Source organism: Microcaecilia unicolor, chromosome 2, assembly GCF_901765095.1.
Source record: "Microcaecilia unicolor chromosome 2, aMicUni1.1, whole genome shotgun sequence".
NCBI lineage: Eukaryota > Metazoa > Chordata > Amphibia > Gymnophiona > Siphonopidae > Microcaecilia > Microcaecilia unicolor.
Window position 1 is genome coordinate 402653372 of NC_044032.1, and position 21586 is coordinate 402674957.

General features: G+C 47.5%; 1 protein-coding gene and 1 long non-coding RNA gene across 3 annotated transcripts in view; one reads left to right on the forward strand and one right to left on the reverse strand.

Moving 5' to 3' along the window:
* Positions 1–21586, forward strand: part of SDAD1 (SDA1 domain containing 1) — a 95232-nt gene that overhangs the window by 36249 nt on the left and 37397 nt on the right. For both annotated transcript variants that reach the window (XM_030190647.1, XM_030190646.1), the window contains exons 13-15: positions 1690–1748; positions 4390–4466; positions 10005–10102. In XM_030190647.1, coding sequence (XP_030046507.1) covers positions 1690–1748; positions 4390–4466; positions 10005–10102 — 234 coding nt within the window. The remainder of the gene's footprint in view (positions 1–1689; positions 1749–4389; positions 4467–10004; positions 10103–21586) is intronic.
* LOC115461085 overlaps positions 1–21586 on the reverse strand; it is a 112498-nt gene that overhangs the window by 17788 nt on the left and 73124 nt on the right. The window lies entirely within an intron of this gene.

Here is a 21586-nt window from a genome sequence, read left to right on the forward strand (position 1 = left end):
TTATAGAGGGGTGAAGCATATGCCTTTAGTGTTATCAGCTCCTGGAGAACGCTGATGTGTGACCCCTTACGAATGCCAACAAATGTGATCTCATCTCCTTTGTTAGTGGCACAACATTGGCTGCCAGGGCTGCTGAGAGAGCAGGGGGGGCAAGATTCCCCCAGGCATGGCCTCCAAGGGGGGCCCGTCACCGACATGTTTTGGGGAGGCAGTCAGAAGGTTCTGCTCCCAGTCTGTCTCTCTCCTGCTCCTGTGTGTTGGGATAACCTGGGTCCCTGCACACAGGAGCAGGAGAGTGACAGAACAAGGGAGGAGCAGACACAGGAAGGTAAGGGGGTGGCTGCAACAGTGGTAGCAGCAGCCCAAGTGGGGAGGGGCTGCAGCGGCTCTTACCTGTGCCTGGCTCTGTCGGCGGTCCTGCTGGCTCCCTATATCTTGTCAGATCCAGTTGAAGTTACTAATCATCATTACTCATAAGACTTGTCTGGAATGTTTTTACGTTTGGGGAGCGTGCCAGGTGCCCTTGACCTGGATTGGCCACTGTCGGTGACAGGATGCTGGGCTAGATGGACCTTTGGTCTTTCCCAGTATGGCACTACTTATATACTTATGTACTTATGTACCCTTCAGATGGGCATTGCCCCCTGCCAGTTCAACTATCTCATCTCTCACCAGTCAGCTCATTTGCGTCATCTTTCTTTTGAGAATTTGTTGAGTATCCCTTCTTTTGCTATCTTTCAGCTTTCATCTTGCAGATGACCTGCAAGTAAGCTTTTTCTTACCAGGCACCTGTTCTCTGGAACACCATTTATCTGTGGTGGGAGACTTCAAGAGTAAAATTTAAGTCCAGACTGAACACTTTTATTTCTCTCAAGCCTTCCCAAAATAATAATTTTAGAGAAGGCCTGGGAAAGCTTTGTATGGGTGCAGAATTGAAACAACTTATTGTTTGCTGATCTCATTGTTTAGTTTTTATTTGTTGCATTATTTCTTATATACTTTGTGTGGATAATTTGTTAATTGTTGATTACTGGTTGCAGGGGCGTAGCCAGACAGCAGATTTTGGGTGGGCCTAGGCAAGAAATGGGTGGGCACCAAATGTTCTCTCCCCCACCCCAACATCAAAAAAATATCTCAGCTGGTGGGAAAATGCTTCTCTCCAGTCTGCACCTTGGTAGTCTGCAGCAGGCATGCGCTGAAAACTGAGCATGTGAAGGTGCCAGTATTGTGGACAGCAGCATTTTCATTACCATGTGCTACTGTTGGATGGGCCTGAGCCCTAAGTGGGTGGGCCCCGGCCCACCCAGGCCCACCTGTGGCTACGCCACTGACTGGTTGTTTTATGTCCGAACATTGTAAACCACCTTGGTGATTTTGTCTTGAAGGGCAGCGTATCAGGTGTATGAACAAACCTAACTAAATGGATACTAGCTGAAAAGAGACTGAATTGTGAGGAGACTGCATGCATGCCTTTTCTACTTCAGGTTAACTGTTATGATACTGAAATGTTCCCTATGAGATTCTCATTTTCCTTCTGTGCCCCCTGCTGACTTCCCCTCCCCTTAGTAGGAACCATATAGAGAAATGGCATGCCTAGAGAGATTTACCATCCTGCAGGAAATGTGTGTTTAGGTTCATAATCCAGAACTAGATAATAATCTGTGTGCCTTTTGTTTTCCACACTTTCAGAGGTGACAAAGATCCTTCTCTTCTCTGCACATGCGGCTCATCAGTTAGTCCCACCAGAGGTAAACTGTTTCAAATGGTTTATTGGTGTTCGGTTTTATGCAAACACTATCTAGAAATCAATAAAAGTAATGTGATTTTCCTGCTAGTTTACTTGAATTTACAGAATAAAGATCAATTAAAAAATACAAGGTGATACAAAGTCAATAAAATCAATCCAGACACATCCTGCATTGTAAGGCGATTTCTTTTTTGGGTTTAGCTCACCCCTTTTTCAGCAGTAGCTTAAGGTGAGTTACATTCAGGGGTATATGAGGTATTTCTCTGTCCCTGGAGGACACAGTCCTAAGTTTGTACCTGGGGTAATAGAGTTGAGTGACTGCCCAAGATCACAAGGAGCAGCAGCACGAATTCGAACCAGTCTTCCTTGGTCCTCAGCCCACTGCTTTAACCACTAATATCTTGAGAGGTAATCTCCACGGTGAGCTGGCACCATATTTTAAGCGGCAGAATAATGTGAAGCCAGACACTCATGCAAACTTGGAGCCAAAAAAAACCTAAAAAGTAAATATTTTTCTTGAACCTGGAAAAACACACATAAGAAAATGGGGATTGCTTAGGCCAGGGCTACTCAATGATTCACAATCTGGATGGAACCCTGCCATGTGAACTGCCAGGGACAGATGCCTTTTTTTTTTTTTACTCTGATGCGGCAGTAAGGGAGAAGAGACCCCCTCCCCTGTCAGAAAAGAAACACTGGGGCCAAAAACAAATGGAAAAACACAATGGCCCAGATGCATCAATCAAACGTTAAAAAAAACTAATACGTAAAAGTCCTAACGAATTTGAAAAAACGTACAATGCACCAAAAAAACAAGTCACACAAGAACGGTGGGGTACTGAAAAGTACAATGTGTTAAACATTCGTAATCCCTGTCGGTAATCGGCCCCTAAAGCATGCTCAGAGCAGCCAAGCGTTATGCTGGCTGCTCTGCGCATGCCACAAATGTCAAAACAAAAAAAAAAAACCCACAACACAAAGACGTGGCCCCCTGCTTCCGTAGAAAACTAAAAACAAAAAATCGAAATAGATCGGGAGGGGGCAAGGGCGCTCGTCAGGAGCGTCCTGCATGGACGGCCTTGCCCCCCCCCCCCCCTCCGGCTGCTTCCCACTTCCCACCGCTTCCCCCTGCATGAAAAATCGCCCCGCTCCCCCTCAGGCCTTAAGGACAGCTCTGACTACACGTAAAATATATTGCGGTAAATGATTTGGTGCAATCTTCGAATCACCCACATTACAATGGTAGTTACTCCGTTTTCGTTAGCTGCTTGCTTTGTTGGAAAAAGGCCTTTAATGCTTGCAACGGTTAGGAATTTCCTTCGTTAAAGGGTTGTTAGAGGGTCGTTAAGGTTTAGTGCATCTGGCCCAATGTTCAGATAACAAAGATAGAAAAAGTATTTTATTTGGTATTTATTGATTGGTACATGCCCACGGTAGTTTGCAGACCCCATGTTTTAGAGAGATGAAACTTCCGGACCTTCAGTCAAAACTGGCTTAGACCAGCGTTTTTCAGTCTCTTTGTGGTCTTGACCCCTCATGATCAGGGCCAAATAAAATTGTGTGATCCTCCTTCCCCCTGAGGTGCAGAATAAATGATGCACGCTTATAGGGCTAACCCAGGTCACAACCCAACATGTGGGTTTTTTGGCCCCATTTGGGGTCCTGATTCACAATTTGGGAAGCTCTGGCTTAGACCCTGTCAGCTGCTCCCTACTGAGTGCTTGGCTAACATAGCAGTTAGGCGGTACCCTGACATAATAGCCCGGTCAAAACAGCCCTTGATAAAGTAGCCCCTATAACAAAATAGCCCATAGCCCTTCATAAAAATAGGAAGTATAGTAAAAGCTCAGTCTCCCTCCCTCTTTGGGTCTGGCATCTTTTCTCCCCCTCTATCCCCCACTCCTTCTTCTGAGCGCTCGCTTCCTTCAACTCCCTCTCCAGTGCAGCATCTTTCTCTCCCCAAACCCCATGTTCTGTCATCTCTGTCCTCTACCCACTTTCCTGTATTCTGGCATCTCCTTTCCTCCCCTTCCCATGGTCAGGAAATTCATCTCATTCCCTACCTTCCCATCCACCTCCCAACATAGTCCAGCATGTCTCCCTTTCCTCCTGCCTACCCTCCGCAGTCCGGTATCTCTCTCGGCCTTCTCCCCACCCCTGGGAATCCTCTAACGTTCCTGTGGTCACTGACAGCATCAACAAGCAGCTTCGGCTGGCCCCAGACACGCCTCGGCTCAAAGCAGCAGTGGGACTCAGAAAGACACACAGGAGCAGAACAGGTAAGTTACTCAGTGGTGAGCTCTTTTGTCGGGAGCTGATTTGCAAGGGACTATTATGTCAGGGCCTTTTTTGTCTTTTTTTTTTTTTTTTTTTTTTTTTGGCAGCACTGTTTTGTGTTTGGACCTTTTGATCAGGTACCCAGTTAGGTACATGACCATAAACTCTCGGTGGGTGGATTTTCCTATAGTAAAGCAGTGTACACACTGGGTGGTCTTCTCTTTTTTTTTTTCGCGTGTAACTATGTAATGAGGAGAAGATCAAAGTCTAAGATTTCTCACACAAAGCTATCGTGTAAAATATCGTCAGTGGTGTCTGTGTTTAACTGTATAATGCATCTGTTGGTATTTTTGTTTGTCCTCCAGATCATCCAGTCAGTGTTAATGACCATTGCCAACAACTTCGTCACAGACAGGAACTCGGGAGAGGTCATGACGGTAGGGTAAGTGCTGCAGTAGTTTGTGTAAAGCCACAGGATTTGGCAGCTTAGTCTCTGAAAACAATTATTGAAAAATACAGTGCAACTATGAGCTTCATGTGCAAGAAAATAGCCGGTGACCCACATAAACCTTTGAGAATTGCTCTTGCAAAAGACAACTGGGAGTCCTAAAGGGGCTTTTATTGGGTTTCGTTTTCTGTTACATGATGGTTTGGGGATAGTTGGTCTTTTTATTTTCTGATAGGTGTAAGCAAACTTTTTTTTTTTCCTTTACCACAAGCCCGTGTTAGTGTTTCTCATTTGCAGGAGCAAGCTTTGGGGGTTGGGGGAGGAGAAAAGCACTAAGGCTGATTAGTTTAAAAACAAAAGAGCTTATATGGCTGGTGGCAACATCAACTGTCTAAGTGTTATTTTAAAAATCAATGGTAAAAAAAAATCAATGTAGAGGAGTAAAGAGAATACACAATTCTTCGCCAAAACTCTTTTCCAAAATACAGTGTAGCAGGCAGTATTTAAATCTCCCACTGAGTTTTAACAAAATTTTCCCAAGGGGGTTTTTATGCCAGTGACTTAAGAGTACCCCAAGTAATCTTACCATAAGTTTTTTTTTCTGTTGTACAGAAGTGGAGGATAGGGTTCTGATGATTTGTTTTATACTCCAGCAAACAAAGTGGGAGATTTAAATACTGCCTGCTGCATTGATTTTGGAAGAGAGTTTTATTGAAGAATTTTAAAAATCAATGCCAATTAAATATATAACTTAATCAGTTTTAATCACAAAATGGCCAAAGTTATGTGTTTAAAAAAGGGGCATGGTTTGGATGGAGTGAGGCAGCAAAATCTTACCTGATTACTAACACTGTAGACAGCACTTTTCTTAAAAGGCCGGCCACAGCATTTAAATATAAACATGTATATTCAGTGCAGCTATCTGGATAGTGAGTGGTGTTGAAATATAAGTACAGAGCGGCGAGTGCTTCTACTGTACAGACAGCAATTATTCGGTCTGCTATTGATTATAGTTATCCAGATCAATTTAGGACACCTTTTTTCTGGCCTAAATATTTCTGTATAGCTGCTGTACAGATTGCAGACAGAATGTTGCTTCTGTCTATACAGTTGAGTGAAATGTCAGTGCTCTATCTTCACTCTTCCCAGGCAGTATCCAGATATTGCTGGGGGACATTGTAATAAGTTTCTGTATAAGACTATTTAAGTATTTGTTTACTGTCCAAATAGTACGGAGTTCAGGATATATAGCTGCTCACAGGTTATCAAATATAATTAGGGCCTCGGCAAACAGATCCTTCTCTCCAGGGGCGTAGCCACGGGTGGGCCTGGGCCCACCCAATTTGGGGTCAGGCCTGCCCAGCAGCACAGCGATTCCGGAGGCTCCGGTCCCCATCATCATCCATTCCCCCGTGGCGTGCCGCAACTTTCATCCCCATCTTCCCTCACCCTCACCCTCGCAGGCCCGCCCAGCAGCGATTTTGATCGCAGGCAGCTCCTTCGGCTCGTACACACTGCCTGCCGGCTGCCACTCAAATCTCCTTGCAGCTACTAGCAGTGCTAACCCGGAAGCCTCTCCTCTGAGCTTCCGGGTTAGCGCTGCTAGTAGCTGCAAGGAGATTTGAGCGGCAGCCGGCAGGCAGCGTGTGCGAGCCGAAGGAGCTGCCTGCGATCGAAATCGCTGCTGGGCGGGCCTGCGAGGGTGAGGGAAGATGGGGGTGAAAGTTGTGGCACGCAATGGGGCAAGGGATGATGGGGAAAAGATGTTGGAATGGGGGAGGGAAGACGGGGACAGCAGCTGCACGGGGGGGGGGGGGGGGGGGAGGGAAGAAGATGGAAGGAAAGATGCTGCACAGGGAGGAGGGAAGATGGAATGATGAGGCATGGTGGGTGGGGGAGAAGCTGCATGGGGAAGAAGGGAGAGATCCACTAAAGGGGTGGAGGGGTCAGGAAGGGAGAAGTCTTGGCTGCACATGAGGTGGAGAAGAGGGAGACATGCTGCATAGAGAGGGGATAGGTGGCGAGAGGGGGAGATATGTTAAACATAGGGGTGGAGAGGAGGGCAAAATGGTGGGCATAGGGGTGGAGGGAAGGGAGAAATGTTAGACATGCTGGTAGAGGGGAGGAAGGTAGATATGCTGTATGGGAAGGGGAGAGAGACGTTGGACAGTGGGAATGAGAGGGGGAGATAGACATGGGGGTGGATGAGAGGTACACAGTAGGTGGTGAGGGGGGAAATGCTGGGCCATGGGGGAGAGGACTACTACTATTACTATTTAACAGGAATGAAGAGAGAAGGGGCAGGAAAATATAAGGCTACCATGGTGGGGTGGGGAGGGGATCAGATGCTGGTTAGAAGGGTGGAGGGAGAAGATGATGGGAATGGTGGAACCCTGTGGGAGAGGGCAAGAGGGGGAGGAGGGGGTGGCAAGGAAATGAATGAGAGATAGTGATTACAGAGGGTAGAAATATGGTAATGGGGAGTAGATTAAAGATAAAAGAGAAAGTAGGGATGGGGAGGAGTAAGATGGGGAATGGGAGAGCTAGTGGGTGAAAGAAGAAGATGGAAATTTGATAGGTAGTTGAAAAGTAAAAAGGAGACAAAGAAGGGTGAGAGAGAGGCAGAAAAGAGCTACAAAGGAATGACCAACATGTCAGAGGCAGGAATATTGAGGGAACAGACAGGAGAGAGGAGAAAAGACAAATGGACTACAGCCGCTTGAAGAAGAATTAGCAGACGGCAGAGAGGAAAGCAGAAAAGAGAAATTGGAACCAGCAAGATGGAAAAATAAAATGTCCAGACAACAAAGGCAGAAACAAAGCATTTTATTTCAAATGTTTTAAATGGAATATGTTAGCTTTTGGAAATGTGCATAGGAAATGTCTTTGTATTGTGTTCTGTAGAAAAGGAAATGCATGTTTTGTGTCTCCAGTGTTGCAGTAATGCTATGTTTAACTTCTTGGGGTTCCTTTTCAATTTTTGTCTAAATATTTTTATTTCTAATTTGTGATCCCTTGTTCTGTGTTTGGTGAGGTTCTGTTGGTGTGATAGTAATGGCAGGTGGAAAATTGGAAGGGAGGCAAAGAGGAGAGGGAATCGGGGAGGGGAGCCCTCCTTTATTTTCTGACCTGGGCCAAGTAGGTCTTACAACAGTCCTAACCCTTGCTGTATAGCTGGTGAGGATTCCCAGGCATCCCCAGCTAAGGACCTCCTCCAAAGGCGGCCAGAACTCCCTTCTACCAAGCTCTGGCAACAGCATCCTTGAGCCATCGACAGCTAAGCATGTGTGGGGTGCTGGCATCAGTGGCTTAGGGTCATTGCTGCTGCCTGCCAAGCTTGGTAAAAGAGAGTTCTGGCCACCTTCAGAGAAAGTCTTCAGCTGACTGAGCTTGAGGATCCTCATTAGCTAAAGTATTTATATTTTGAGGTGGAGGTAGGGCGGAGCAGAGAAAATTTTGTGCCCACCCACTTTGGGCTCAGGCCCACCCAAAACTGGCTGTCTGGCTACGCCACTGCTTCTCTCGCTCCCTTGCTAAGACTGGAGAAAAAGCCAGTACATCCTAGCTGAATTTGAGCTCCTGGGCCAATCGGAGCCCAGAACAACAGGTTTTAAAAGTAGCAGGCCACATCACTGCAAGTTACCTCTTCTCTGTGTGCTAACTAAAGAAGGAGCAGTCATTTCTCTGTAACAGCTTTAAACATAAATATGCACCACTTGCTGGCCAAACGAGAGAAACACACCAAGAAATAATTAATACTGTTTATAGGCTTGAAACCCACTGTTTTGTCACAGAGACCCAGGCACAAATCCTAAAAACTCACTGTACTTAACTGTACACCACTACAAAAGCCCTCAGGTCTGTAGGTGTCTCCTATATGTAGGTACAGTTGATCTTTTTTGGGTTTTGGAAGGCTCACAATTAGTGGGATATGGACCGGAGTCCCTTTCTCTACTGTCTATTGCACTGACTACGAGTCTACTCCTGGGACCAGATTGCTGCTCTAATAGGAATGGCTGTAATAGCTGAAGCTGTCACAGAGCCTGTTCTGTACTGTCACTATCATATCTTTGGAGAGGTGGGAGGCCATCTGTGACCACTGTGGGATTAAAGGGGGAGGGTCATGCTTTAATCCCACCAGTGGTTTCCTGTTCAGTTAGGGCACCTTTTTGTGACTTTGTCATGTTTGAAGTAAGTCTAGATAAAAATGTCCCAATTTTTATCCCTAGATGGTTTGATTTTGTTCCATTATTGCTAAAAAATGTCCACATTCTGAGCCCATCCTAATTCCACCCAAAACATGTCCCCTAGCGATTTAGACGAACTGCAAAGAAAAAGTCTCAAATCTGAGTTTTGAAAACACAACTTGGATGTTTTCCTTTGAAAACCTTTCATGTGCTGCTTTTAGGACATTTTTTTGTTTTGAAAATGAGCTCCTGTTTTGTCTATGGATTTTAGAAACCAGGGACCTGATTTTATTGTTAACACTTGCTTTTATTTTTGCCTATAGAGAAAAACTTTAGAAATCAGTTTCCAGAAGTCTGCTTGCAACATATAAAGCACTAAAATATTAGCTATTAGCAATATGCAAACTCTCCAAAATTATCTTTATACCTCTTTTTGGTTACCAACACATCAGACTAAAGAGAAATTGAGACTATTGCTTTGCCACCAGGCAGGAGCAATCCCCAGTCAAAATGGCTCCCATGATTTCCCACGGGAGCCTCCCGATAGCCATTTTGAGATTGGAACCAGCATGAGCAGGAGCAATATCCAGTCACTCCTACTTATACTGGTTTCAATCTCAAAATGACTGCCAGGACCTTGTAAGGCGGTCTCACAAGGCTGCTACAGGAAGACGTGGGAGCCCGTTTGGCTGAGGAATCAGCTGAGGCAGGAGCAACAGGGGATCGCTCCTGCTTAGAAGAGGCCACTATTCCATCAGGACATTTAAAGGTAGGCCCAGAGAGGGCCTTCGAATGGTGGGAGTGGGTGGAGCAAGGCGAGTAGCCGGCCCGGGAGGACTCACTCTGGCGTTGGCGGTTGAGGGGGCAGGCAAAGTGTGTCTGTAGGCAGGGTGGGGGGGAGGGGGGAGTTTTGGTTTCAGCTGAAAATGCACTGGCATTTTTGGACAAAACCAAAGCATAACTGAATGTGGATTTCGGGCCAGTTTTGATGCCAAAATCATAATTCATTCGGCCTTCAGTAGTGGTCTTAAGTTCCGCCTTCAAATTATCTTTAAGAATGTTTCCAAGTTTGGTCTTCTGTAATTTTAAAATGTGTGACATAAGAGTATGACTTGTTTTGAATGCTGAGCGATCCAGTTGTGCCAGATGGTATGTGGCACTGAGAGTCTTGTGCTGCAGTGCAGTACTGTGTACAAGAAACCTGTCTTTTCTCTCTGAAAGGTAGAGGTTCACATGGCAGTGCAGTAGCTACTGTCTCATTCTCAAGAGGTTAAAATCCTTTCCTTTTTATAATTGTGTGTACAGGACGAGAACAGCAATTTAAAATGTGTGTTTTATTTTTTAGGATTAACGCCATAAAAGAAATTACTGCAAGGTGTCCTCTGGCAATGACTGAGGACCTGCTACAAGATCTTGCACAGTACCGATCTCACAAAGATAAGAGTGAGTTTGTTTGGGGTTTTGAACAAATATGTATCGCTATAAGTCGATTTTTGTTCTGTGTTCTAGAACTTCCTCTTTCTATGTGGATAAGCAGTTCACAGTAAGGCTCACTTTCAATTCACTTAGACTTTACTATAGGTTACTATGGAACTTGCTTTGAAAATATGCCTCAGTGTCACACATGTACATAGCGTCATCCATGATGGCATCAAAAGGACCCTCTTTCACAGCCTTCTTGAAAGCTTTTGTGTTTTTCTTGATGGACTGTAAGGTTCTCTGCAGCCTTACTTGGTGACGTCACCAGGACAGAGCCAAGCTCCGGAAGAATTTTCTGAGCCTGCACAGGTATTCTGCACTCCTTCCTCTTTGACAGCTGTCTTCAGTCTGTTTGGTCCATGGTCACAATCAGTACTAGTTTCAGTCCATTTCATTTGTCAAAGTGCTTCAGAAATTGAGTTCAGCTTTGACAATTTGTTTTTCACCCTGCTGGAGGCAAAGCCAGGTTTTAAGAGAGGTCTCGACTGTGATAGGAAATCATCAGACGGTGTGTCCAATGCATGGGAGGCTCTCATTCTGCAAATAATTGCCCCAAGCACATCCAGATGTTGCCAAGGGCACATAAAAGAAGAAAGTTAAAATTAGGAGTTCCTTGAGAGAAATTGGGACCGTCTGATTGAGGCTTTTAGCACTTAGAAGAGATTGGAGAATCTTACAGAGCCGCAAAAGCATTCAAAACAAGTTCCCATTGACAAGCATGACCAGAAAGCGAAACAGAAAGGGTAAAATCTGCCTATATCTTGTAAACTCAGGCCACAGTAAAAATAAAAGCACTGTAATGCCTTCTAAGCAATCCTTCTTAAAGTATGACCTTCCTCCTGTGCTGGAAACTCACATCCCTGATGCATCAGAGCAACCAAATAGGATTCCTTGGCACTGATGCATCGTGCCATAGACTCTGCCTCTGCAAGCTTCAATAGGTGCAGTGTCAAATGAAGCAGGAACTCACCACAGTTGCCATATACAGTCACTGGCTCCATTTCCTCTGGCTGTGATGGGTGCAATGCCAGATTTTCACTCTGAGATTGACTGTTAGTGAAAGATCTCTTTCTCACTCCTTCAAAATGGCACTGAATTCAAGAAGAGACATGGTGCCAAACATAGGAGCCAACTTTTCAAAATGATTGGGGGTGCTGAATTATTTTTTTTTTAACAGGTGGTGCATTCCCCCCTCCCTCTCCTCCGAGTTCCAGGCCCCCCCTCCTCCGAGTGCCAGTCCGACCTCTTCTCCCATAACAGTCCTCCGCCGGTCCGCCCTCACTTTCCTGCGTGCTGCCCAGAATTTTAAGTCATCTTACCTCTGGGTCCCGGCGGCACCAGTGAAAGGCGAGCAGGCTCAGTGTTTCAGCCTTCCCTTCTCTCTCAACTCTGGTCCCGCCCTCATTTCCTGTTTCCACAAGGGTGGGACCAGAGCTGAGAGAGAAGGGAAGGCTGAAGCGCTGAGCCTGCTCACCTTCCACTGCTGCTGCTGGGACCCTGAGGTAAGATGACTTTTAAAAATTCTGGATGGCACACAGGAAAGCGAGGGCAGACCGGCGTAGGACTGTTGAGGGAGAAGAGGGCGGGCACCGGGCAGGTCGGGCTGGCTGGGAAGGGAACTTCCGGCGGGTGAAAATATTGGGGGTGCTCGAGCACCCACGGAGTCAGCGCCTATGGTGCCAAAGTATACATGCGGAGACAAATCATCACCAAGGAGACACAAAACTCCCAAAGCACATCATGGTGACAAGGATTCAGAAGTGCAAATAAGAGACCCAAAGCACATCTGCTTAGTCTCTCGCCTCTTGCCTTATCAATTCATTTGAAAGACAGAAACTCCAAGTTGCCTGTAAGCCCCGTCCATTATTCACAGAATTATGGAGGGAATCCTGAGAGAGGGGTATGGCGTGGGCAAGTCAAGACCTCCATCCCCAAAGTCAGAGCACTTGAAAAAGAGGTGTTCAGATTCTGTGGATGTCAGTTGCAAGACTTCCTTTTCATGATCTAGGGCCTCAACCCTGGAGAAAGACACTGCTTCAAATCTCCACTCAAAATTCACCTCAGATAGTTGGGATTTTAACACAAGCCTAAGTCCTTCACATACTCTTCGCAACAACACTTCACCAGGGCTGCCTTCAGACCGTTCTCCTTAAAAAAAAATGAATTTCAATTTGAGGACGATACATACCTTGAGTTTCTGCAGAGGGTCTCAAAAGAACTTTTCTTAGCTTCCAAAGGTACGCCTAATCTAAGATCAGAGTTCCTAGGGATCTTTAAAATATTTGGATGCACCAAGAGATGTCTTTGCCCTGCTGATGTGTAAAATCCTTCTTGAGCAACAAGCAACATTTGGCTAATGTTGTAACAAGTGTAGTGACAAAACATCTTATGTGACCTTCAAGACAGATTTTGAAATTGCTTAGGCACATGGTTACAAAAGTACATGCCATTTGCTTAGCTTGTGTAAGCATGAGAGGTGCCATGAAGCTTAAGTTCGAAAGAATCTGTATACCTAACTACTCTTGATTGAAACATCAATAACAAAGTCTCTAAGAGTAGCAATCCAGTGGTTGAAAGAACCATCCTCCTCTGAGATACATTTTCATCCACTGCAACCCTGACTGATATTGAAAAACAGATGCTTTCAAGGCAGTCTGGAGCACACGTGGACCATCTTCAAACACAAGGCTCTTAGTCAATTGCAAAGAAACTACACATCAATATCCTTAAACTTAGGACAATTTGCTGTGTTCTCTTCAGACATTTGTGGATTTGATAATCAAGACTGTCCTGTAAGTTCAGATGGGCAATCACATAGCTAGGTTTTACTAAACCAAGCAAGGAAGCATGATGGGAAAAACAAAAGATATGGAAGACAGCACTCACTTTGCAGACTTTCCTCACTGCCCCTTACCTATCAGAGGATGAGAATCAACTAGCCAACCGACTCAGCATCTAGAGACCACACATGGAACTGTTCTCAGCAGAATAAGAAACGCCCTGCATTCTCTTCTTGTTGCCCAAGTACAAATTAGTTAGCACCAGATACATTTATAATCTCCTGGAAGTAGTAACTCCTTTACACGTCTCCAGTTGTGCTTACTGTATTCTCTCTAACAATCACCTGGGCTGTTATTGGAAAAAAATGGGTTTTCTGAAGTTTAGGGTGGGCTGTTAATGGGAGGCATCATGTCTCTCCCCCTTGCCTGCAGTAATCAGCACTGCTGTCCTCCACTCCTCTCCCCACCCCCCCAATGATGATTGGATCTGTCATCCTACCTCCTGTCATGGTTATGGTGCTTGGCCAGTTCGGGGCCTTGAGCACTTGCATGCTCAAGGCCCCACACCGACCTAGTACCAGAACCATGAGAAAAGAAGAGGTATCCAGTTTTTGGAAGGGGGGATGGGTAGGAGGGTACTGTTTTGTACTTTGTTACAGTATGATGTATTTGGCCATGTACTGAAGGTTACAGTATGTTTTGAGCTTTGTTCATATATTGAGTTATGTTTGTTTGTATTTCCTGTTCCAGAGAACATAGATAAATATAAGAAAAAAAAAAAAAAAGGAGGATCATCATGAGGTGCAGGGTGGAGGAGAGCCTTGCCAGTTACTGTGAATTGTGGGGGATGGACTATTACAGGAATCTAAATTTAGCTTTTAAGATGAAATTTACAGGGTTTTTTTAATGCTGAAATAAAGTGGGCTGCTGTTAGAAACGATCGTATATCCAGAACGATTCAGAAACTATACCAGTATGATAAGACTCTACAATACAAAATAGCCCATAAATATGAATCTCGGTGTTCTGTTTGTTAACCTTTTAGTGATAGATGGTTGTTTGCTATGATCTAAGGTCTGCCCTATTTCTTGTTTAGTAAGCCGCACTGATCTAAAATTTTTTTTTCTGTATATGCGGCCTAGAAGTATTAATTATCATGTAATTATGCACATTGAATGTTGGGGGCGGTTCTGTATCTGGGTGCCACAAGTTAGGTGCCTAGATACAGCACATTGAGCTCAAATTCTGTAAGAGCATCTGGGCACCCAGATTTCATTTATAGAATACTAGTAAAAAAAGGCCCGTTTCGGTATGAAAGGAAACGAGCGCTAGCAAGGTTTTCCTACCCTCCTTTTTCCATGGCTTCCTCCCTCCGTCACTCTCCTTCACTCTGGGTGGCACACAGGAAGGCGAGGGCGGACCGGCGGAGGACTGTTGAGGGAGAAGAGGGCGGGCACCGGGCAGGTCGGGCTGGCTGGGAAGGGAACTTCCGGCAGGTGAAAATATTGGGGGTGCTCGGGCACCCATAGCACCCACAGAGTCAGCGCCTATGGTGCCAAAGTATATGTGCGGAGACAAATCATCACCAAGGAGACTCAAAACTCCCAAAGCACATCATGGTGACAAGGATTCAGAAGTGCAAATAAGAGACCCAAAGCACATCTGCTTAGTCTCTCGCCTCCTGCTTTATCAATTCATTTGAAAGACAGAAACTCCAAGTTGCCTCTAAGCCCCATCCGTTATTCACAGAATTATGGAGGGAATCCTGAGAGAGGGGTATGGCGTTGGCAAGTCAAGACCTCCATCCCCAAAGTCAGAGCACTTGAAAAAGAGGTGTTCAGATTCTGTGGATGTCAGTTGCAAGACTTCCTTTTCATGATCTAGGGCCTCAACCCTGGAGAAAGACACTGCTTCAAATCTCCACTCAAAATTGTTCTCCGAGTTGCAGGCCCCCCTCCCTCTCTCATTCTCCTTCGCTCTGTCCTCCCTCCGAGTGCCAGTCCCCCCCCTCTAAAATCACTAACCCCCCTCTCCCCCTCTCTTACCGGGGTCCCGTCAGCAGCATTGAAGAGCGAACAGACTCTTCGAGTGTGCTGCCTTTCCTTCGCTTCGCTCTGACTCTGGTCCTGCCCTCATTTCCTGTTTGCGCAAGGGCGGGACCAGAGTCGGAGCGAAGAGAAGGGAAAGCAGCATACTCGGATGTCAGTGACGTCAGCGTTATCTACCGCAGGTAGCAGACCACATCCGAGGGAGCCACAGTCCCAGGCAGCGTCAGAACGTTGGAGGTGAGAATTGTTATATAGGACTAGTGTAAGTCAGCATCTGCATTTAGGCACACCAACTTACACCGTGTCAATAGCAGGTGTAAATGCGCATGCCTAAAAGCAGCACTTTAATGCATAACTTATTGTATTCTGTAAGTTATGCACATAAATATTGGTCCCACCCATGCCCTGGCTCTGCTCCTCCCCTATGAATGCTTCCTTACATCAACACGCTAAGCAAGTGGCACCCATAATTCATAGAATAGCGTTGAATGAGCACATAGCACTTAACATGCTCAGTGTACACTTATCTGCGTAAACGCTAGTGTTTTCTAATTTTAGTGTGTAAATGGTATTTAAATTCAGGATCTAAAATTATAGAATGGGGGGGGGGGTGGGATTGTGTCTTCATCTTTTCAGTTCAAGTAGACTGATGCTTTATAACTAACCACCTTGTATTCAGTTAGTCTAAATATCCATATCACTAAGACAATATATGGAGGGAAAAACTTCAACCATGTCAGTGCCTAGTGAAGTCTTTAGCTACTGACTGCAGATATCATCTGACTAAAAAATCTCCACCTTTTTATAAATTTCACTTTTCTGTGTATCAGTTTGCTTTGTAACTTACCTTTGTATCGGCAACACTCATCTTTTCATGAATATTGGGAGGGCACCAATGATTTAAATCAGTAATGCTATATATAATTTCAGTAAATTTGCTATGTGAGGGTTCTGCAAAAGTTTCTAAAGGTCCCTCTTTTATATAATATATTTTTTTCACATTAAACACTTTTTGTTTATTTTTTGGCAGTAGATATTGAATTTTTTGTGACTATATTAGTATGATAGGATTAGCATTGTCCATCTAGTCTGCACAGTAATGTGGCTAGAGTTGTACCTAGGTTACCCCCCTCTGTGACTTTGTTTAAGGTTGTATCTCACTGGGCAGACTGGATGGACCGTGCTGCTCTTTATCTGCCACCATTTACTATGCTACTGTGGAAGAAATGCTCTTTAAACTAAGAACAAAATTTGATTATAAATCTGTAAGGAGATTTAAAGTAAAAGAATGTGGTGGGGTGTAATATGTTTAAAATGGCATAAGAATGATGGGGAGAAACATGCAGTAGAATTTGCAGCTATAAAAAGACTAAGGGGGCCCTTAAGTGAGTGCCCCAATGCTGCATGGTGAGAACCCATTCTGTAACAGCATCTGGTCACCTGGATTCCATCATGGAATATTATAACATTCACACACTTCATTACTCCAGCCATAGAGCTGGCATACCTGCAGGCACCCAAACTGAAAGCAGCAGTATTCTATAAGTTATGTGTGTAAATGGGAGCCCTGTCCATGCACTCTTCATCTGTATGCCCCCCTGCCTTTGCATTTACGTTCTGTGCCACTTAGGCATGACCTTACAGAGTAGCACTTAAGTGCTCTGCTGGCACTTTTGCCATAGCGGAGTGATTAAATTAATTCTTCCATATCATCATGCTGATCAATCCATAGACTGGTGGGTTGTGTCCATCTACCAGCAGGTGGAGATAGAGAGCAAACTTTTGCCTCCCTATATGTGGTCATGTGCTGCCGGAAACTCCCCAGTATGTTCTCTATCTCAGCAGGTGGTGGTCACACACAGCAGCAGCTCTGGCTAGGCCTCCAAGCCTAATTTTTAGGTTTTGTTGAGTGCCTGGGGTTGAGGGCTCTTCTTGAGCAAGTGCAAACCTGGTGGCGCCAGGTCCCTCCTTTTCTCCCCCCTCCCGCTGGCTCCGTTTAAAAAAAAAAAAAATTTTGAACGTCCTTAAAGGCGTTTATTTCGACGTTTATTTAAACGTTTATTGCAGCTACTCACTGGGACACCAGGTCGTTACAGCTCGGAGCGGACAGCAGGTAATTTTTACCTTTTATAGCGGGCAGGGGGTTCCCCGATTGGTCTCCACGTGGCCCATGGCGTCGGAGGGCGAGGGCGCAAAGAGTCGCTCCCCGGATCGCGTGTGCGCTTCCAGAGGGGATGCGGGGGTCTTAAAGTCTGATTCGCCCTTGTTGGGTGACAGTTTCGTGACCGATGAGTGTCCCGGTCCTTCCTCCGGTGTGGCGGTTTTTCCCGCCATAAACGCCCATCCCCCGCGGCCCGCCTCCGCCATATTGGTCGGCCACGCGGCTCGGACGGCTTCTTCTTGGGCCGCCCTTGAGGTGGGAGACATTGATGCCATGAACGCCCTTAATTTGGGCGACGGCACAGAAGCGGCTAGAGTTAAGCGCCGTTCTTCCCGCGCGGCTCCTTCGCGGAGTGTCACGCGGCTGATTGGCCGGCCCTGGAATCGGGCTTGGCCTATTTGGCAGACTTGCTGTATGATGTCTTGAGGGCCTCAGCTAAAGGCATGGCTCAGACAATCTCTGCGCGGCAGTGGCTTTGGCTGAAGCATTGGTCTGCTGACCACGCCTCTAAGTCCCGCCTAGCGAAATTGCCTTTTAAAGGCAAGCTGCTCTTTGGGGTCGAGCTGGACAAAATCGTGACCGATCTCGGCACGTCTAAGGGCAAGAAGTTACCAGAGGTCAGGGCTCGGGCTAGTACTCGTCCCGGTACCTCCAGAGGACGGTTTCAGGAAGCCCGTCGGTACCGCCCGGGCAGGTCGGGCTCTTCTGCCTCCTCTTCCTTCAAGAGGAACTTCTCCCCCAAGCAGCATTCCTTTCGCAGAGACCGCCGTCCCGGAGGTGCTCCCTCCGGTCCTCCCCCAGGGTCTCGTACCCAATGACAGGGCCTTGGTCCACACCCCAGTGCAGATTGGAGGACGGCTTTCCTCGTTTCTGGGCGAGTGGACCACAATAACTTCAGACGCTTGGGTGCTGGAAGTCATCAAAGACGGCTACAAGCTAGAGTTCTGCCGACCCTTAAGAGACGGGTTTGTACTCTCTCCCTGCAAGTCTCCGGTCAAAGCTGTGGCAGTGCAGCAGACCTTGGACAATCTGATCCGCCTGGGTGCGGTCGTTCCGGTGCCAGAAAATCAGCTTGGCAAGGGACGTTACTCCATTTACTTTGTGGTACCAAAGAAAGGAGGTTCTGTACGGCCTATCCTCGACCTCAAAAGGGTCAATCGGGCCTTGAAAGTTCGGCACTTTCGCATGGAGACTCTCCGCTCTGTTATAGCGGCAGTGAAGGCAGGGGAGTACCTGGCATCCTTGGACATCAAGGAAGCGTACTTGCATATTCCCATCTGGCCTCCCCATCAACGCTTTCTGCGTTTTGCAGTCCTGGGCCGACACTTCCAGTTCAGAGCCCTCCCGTTCGGGTTGGCTACTGCTCCGCGGACCTTCTCCAAAGTAATGGTGGTCATCGCGGCCTTCCTGCGGAAGGAAGGAGTACAAGTCCATCCTTATCTGGACGACTGGTTGATCCGAGCCCCCTCTTATGCAGAGTGCGGCAAAGCTGTGAACCGGGTGGTTGCTCTTTTGAGCTCCCTGGGGTGGATCATCAACTGGGAGAAAAGCCAGCTGCGCCCAACTCAGTCCCTGGAGTATCTGGGAGTTCGATTCGACACCCAAGTGGGCAGAGTGTTCCTGCCAGACAATCGGATTGTCAAACTTCAGGCTCAGGTGGACCAGTTCCTAGTAGCCTCTCCTCTTCGGGCTTGGGACTATGTGCAGCTGTTGGGCTCTATGACGGCCACGATGGAAGTAGTGCCCTGGGCCAGGGCTCATATGAGACCACTACAACACTCTCTGCTGCAGCGCTGGACTCCGATGTCGGAGGATTATGCTGTGCGCCTTCCCTTGGACCCAGCAGTGCGCAAGGCGCTGAGCTGGTGGACGCAGACAGACAAGTTGTCTGCAGGAATGCCTCTGGTGACCCCGGAGTGGATTGTTGTCACGACGGATGCCTCTTTGTCGGGCTGGGGAGCCCACTGCTTGGGAAGGACAGCGCAGGGGCTCTGGTCTCCTGCAGAGGCAAAGTGGTCTATCAACCTCCTGGAACTCAGAGCCATTCGGTTGGCGCTTTTGGAGTTCATCCCGGTACTGGCGTTGAAGCCAGTACGGGTCCTGTCGGACAATGCCACGGCTGTGGCCTATGTCAACCGCCAGGGAGGTACCAAGAGCGCCCCTCTAGCCAAGGAGGCTATGAGTCTATGCCAGTGGGCGGAAGCGAACCTGGAACAGCTGTCAGCGGCCCACATTGCCAGAGTCATGAATGTCAAGGCGGACTTTCTCAGTCGCCATACCTTGGAGCCCGGAGAGTGGCAGCTATCTGCTCAGGCGTTCTTGGACATCACGAAGCGCTGGGGCCAGCCGAGCCTAGATCTGATGGCGTCATCGGCCAATTGCCAAGTGCCGCGCTTTTTCAGCAGAGGACGGGACCCTCGATCCCTGGGAGTAGATGCTCTTCTCCAACAGTGGCCGACACAAGAGCTTCTCTATGTGTTCCCGCCCTGGCCCATGTTGGGCAGGGTGCTAGACCGGGTGGCAAAGCATCCAGGCCGGATAATCCTGGTGGGTCCGGATTGGCCCAGACGTCCCTGGTATGTGGACTTGATCAGGCTCTCAGTCGACGATCCTCTGCGGCTGCCAGTGGAGCAGGGCCTGTTGCATCAGGGTCCCGTGGTGATGGAGGATCCCTCCCCCTTTGGTCTTACGGCCTGGCTATTGAGCGGCAGCATCTGAGGAAGAAGGGCTTCTCAGACAAGGTCATCACCACTATGCTGAGAGCGAGGAAGCGCTCTACTTCTACTGCTTACGCCAGGGTTTGGCGTACCTTTGCAGCGTGGTGTGAAGCAGGCTCATTTTCTCCATTCACTGCTCCAATTTCTTCAGTGTTGGCGTTCCTGCAAGAAGGTCTGGAGAAAGGCCTGTCGCTCAGTTCCCTTAAAGTTCAGGTAGCGGCCCTGGCTTGCTTCAGGGGCCGCCTGAAGGGTGCTTCCCTGGCTTCGCAGCCAGATGTGGTGCGTTTTCTCAAGGGAGTTAATCACCTGCGCCCTCCTCTGCACTCGGTGGTGCCTGCGTGGAATCTCAATCTGGTGCTAAGAGCATTACAGAAGCCGCCTTTTGAACCCTTGTCGAGGGCATCTCTGAAAGACCTGACGTTGAAAGCAGTCTTTTTGGTGGCTATCACTTCAGCCAGAAGAGTTTCCGAGCTCCAGGCGCTCTCATGTCGAGAGCCTTTTCTGCAGTTCACTGAGGCAGGAGTGACTATTCGCACAGTGCCTTCCTTCCTGCCCAAGATTGTTTCTCGCTTCCATGTGAATCAGCAGCTCTGTCTCCCTTCCTTTCGTAGGGAGGACTACCCAGAGGAATACTCTGCTCTTAAATATCTGGATGTGAGACGAGTCATCATCAGATACTTGGAAGTGACCAATGATTTCCGGAAATCGGATCATCTGTTTGTCCTGTTTGCAGGTCCTCGTAAGGGTCTGCAGGCTGCTAAGCCTACAGTGGCAAGATGGGTCAAAGAAGCCATTGCAGCGGCTTATGTGGCCGCAGGGAAGGTGCCGCCTATCCAGCTGAAGGCTCACTCCACTAGAGCTCAGGCGGCCTCGATGGCAGAGGCCGGGTCCGTCTCCTTGGAAGAGATATGCAAGGCAGCAACTTGGGCATCGGCCCATACATTCTCCAAGCATTACCGCTTGACTGTGGCGGCACGGGCGGAGGCCCGGTTTGGAGCTTCAGTGTTGAGGTCAGGGATTTCAATGTCCCGCCCTGGGTGAGTACTGCTTCGGTACATCCCACCAGTCTATGGATTGATCAGCATGATGATATGGAAGGTAAAATTATGTATCATACCTGATAATTTTCTTTCCATTAATCATAGCTGATCAATCCATAGCCCCTCCAGATTTCTGTACTGTTTATATTCTGGTTGAATTTTAGGTTCAAGTTTAGTCTTCAGTTACTTCAGGAGGACTTCGTGTTCAAGTTTTTTCACTTGGATTCTTCAAGAGTTGAGACGAGTTTGTGTTACAGTGAGCTGCTGCATTCCTCTCCCCTCCGTTTTACGGGGCTGGATTGAGATTTAAATTCTGCCGGCACTCCCTCCCGCTTCGTGCGGCTATAGGGCAGCTTTGTACCCCTCCCGCTTCGGCGGTGTTAGGGTCAGTCAGCTCCTCCCGCGGTTGCGGTTGCAGGATAAGCCAGATCCCCCCGCATCGGCGGGGTGGTGTCCCTCCCCCGCTCCGCGGGGAAGAGCTGGACGGATTCCCCTCCCCCACTTGTGTGGGGATGAGCTGGGTTACTTCCCCTCCCCCGTTTCGGCGGTGGTGAGCTGGGCAGAGTGTCCCTTTGTGGGTGTAATTCTCTAAGTGCTGAGTCCTGCGGATGGAGCTTTGATATCGACATACTGAGGAGTTTCCTGCAGCACATGACCACATATAGGGAGGCAAAAGTTTGCTCTCTATCTCCACCTGCTGGT